The sequence below is a fragment of the Silurus aristotelis genome (genome assembly GCF_946808225.1).
Source record: "Silurus aristotelis genome assembly, chromosome: 24".
NCBI lineage: Eukaryota > Metazoa > Chordata > Actinopteri > Siluriformes > Siluridae > Silurus > Silurus aristotelis.
Genome location: NC_139597.1, coordinates 460,971 through 463,470, shown reverse-complemented (window position 1 = coordinate 463,470; position 2,500 = coordinate 460,971). Strand labels below are relative to the sequence as shown.

Below are 2,500 nucleotides of genomic sequence, written 5' to 3'. Positions count from 1 at the left end.
GGTTTAGGGTACACTTGTATTGTCTTTCTCTCTTTTTTTGTCTTGTTTTTTTTTTTATCCTGTTTTCGTGTGTGTGTGTGTGTGTGTGTGTGTGTGTACTGTATGTTTTATATGAAGGCTGACACACAGCTGTGTGTTTAGATTTGTGTTACGGGTGTAAAGATACACAATTCCCTCTTTGGAATGTATCTCAGTTTTTGTCAAATTAAATAGTTTACATTCGTTAGACCCCATTTGGATAATTAAGGTAGGTGTGTGTGTGTGTGTGTGTGTGTGTGTGTGTGTGTGTGTGTGTGTGTGTGTGTTTACATTGAATATAACATTTTTTAAAGATATAATCATCTTGACTGTTCTACTTGTTCCAGGATACTTTAATTTAAAATGCTAAAGAATCATTAGCGTTAGCATTAGCAATGACCAGGAAGTGGCTGAGATTTAGCGCATGTGCAAACGCACTATAAACTGCTACTTTTTACCCCTGGTGTTGTGCATGTTGTCCAGTTTAATAATAATAAAGCTCGAGGGAAGAAACACACACTGACACTGTTTACAGTGCGAGGAGAATAAACACACTTCATATGTTTGTGAAGGAACACACACTGTGCGTTTGTTCTGCATGTAAAAAGGATTGTGTTGAGTACACGTGCAGCGAGCAGAAACTCCTGGACCCACACGTGTCAGGACGTTACACCACTAATATATCTGTGTTTATAGGTTATTTGTGTGCACTGTGTATAGACTGTTCTATAATAATAATCTGTGTGTGTGTGTGTGTGTGTGTGTGTGTGTCTCTGTCTCAGGTGGGACCTGGGTGTGTGCTGCGATCATGGCGTGTGTGTCGGAGTTCTACGCAGGGAAGTGTGTGTTGATCAGCGGGGCGACAGGCTTCATGGGGAAGGTGTTGGTGGAGAAGCTGCTGCGCTCCTGTCCTGAGGTTAAACTGCTGTACCTGCTGATCCGCACCAAACAGGGCCACAGCTCCCAACAGAGGATCCACACCATGCTGCAGAGCAAGGTCTCACTGCGGGGGAGGGGTGTGTGTGTGTGTGTGTGTGTGACTGCTGTAGGACTCAGATTTGTTCTCCACTGTGTCCCAAAAAGCTGTGCACTAAAACAGTAGAGAAGTGAATGTAGAACAGGAGATAAAGACTGTAGTGATCACACTCGCAGTACTCATGCACACTCGCAGTACTCATGCACACTCGCAGTACTCATGCACACTCGCAGTACTCACGCACACTCGCAGTACACACGCGCACACTCACGTTACTCACGCACACTCGCGTTACTCACGCACACTCGCAGTACTCACACACACTCACAGTACACACTCGCACACTCGCAGTACTCACGCACACTCGCAGTACACACTCGCACACTCGCAGTACACACTCGCAGTACTCACGCACACTCGCGTTACTCACACACACTCGCAGTACACACGCGCACACTCGCAGTACTCACGCACACTCGCGTTACTCACACACACTCACAGTACACACTCGCAGTACTACTCACGCACACTCGCAGTACACACTCGCAAACTCGCAGTACACACGCGCACACTCGCGTTACTCACGCACACTCGCGTTACTCACGCACACTCGCAGTACTCACACACACTCGCAGTACACACTCGCAGTACTCACGCACACTCGCGTTACTCACGCACACTCGCAGTACACACTCGCACACTCGCAGTACACACTCGCACACTCGCAGTACACACGCGCAAACTCGCAGTACACACGCACACTCGCAGTACACACTCGCACACTCGCAGTACACACGCGCACACTCGCAGTACACACTCGCACACTCGCAGTACACACACGCACACTCGCAGTACACACTCGCACACTCGCAGTACACACGCGCACACTCGCAGTACACACTCGCACACTCGCAGTACACACTCGCACACTCGCAGTACACACGCGCACACTCGCAGTACACACGCGCACACTCGCAGTACACACTCGCACACTCGCAGTACACACGCGCACACTCGCAGTACACACTCGCACACTCGCAGTACACACTCGCAAACTCGCAGTACACACGCGCACACTCGCAGTACTCACGCACACTCGCGTTACTCACACACACTCGCAGTACACACTCGCAGTACACACTCGCAGTACTCACGCACACTCGCAGTACTCACGCACACTCGCAGTACTCACGCACACTCGCAGTACTCACGCACACTCGCAGTACACACTGGCAGTACACACGCGCACACTCGCAGTACACACACGCACACTCGCAGTACTCACTCGCAGTACTCACGCACACTCGCAGTACACACTCGCAGTACTCACGCACACTCGCAGTACTCACGCACACTCGCAGTACTCACGCACACTCGCAGTACACACTCGCAGTACTCACGCACACTCGCAGTACACACTCGCAGTACTCACACACTCTCACAGTACACATACAGTACTCACACACTCTCACAGTACACACACAGCACTCTCACACACACAGTACT

General features: G+C 50.2%; 1 protein-coding gene across 4 annotated transcripts in view; it reads left to right on the top strand.

The window, feature by feature from the left end:
* The window catches only part of LOC310719381 (fatty acyl-CoA reductase 1), a 45,569-nt gene that overhangs the window by 13,748 nt on the left and 29,321 nt on the right, over positions 1-2,500 (top strand). For 3 of the 4 annotated variants that reach the window (XM_083529043.1, XM_083529041.1, XM_083529042.1), the window contains exon 2: positions 801-1,015. The exons of the other annotated variant lie outside the window; for it this stretch is intronic. In XM_083529043.1, the coding sequence (XP_083385169.1) occupies positions 827-1,015 (189 nt within the window). In that variant the 5' untranslated portion in view covers positions 801-826. The remainder of the gene's footprint in view (positions 1-800; positions 1,016-2,500) is intronic. 4 annotated transcript variants of the gene reach the window in all.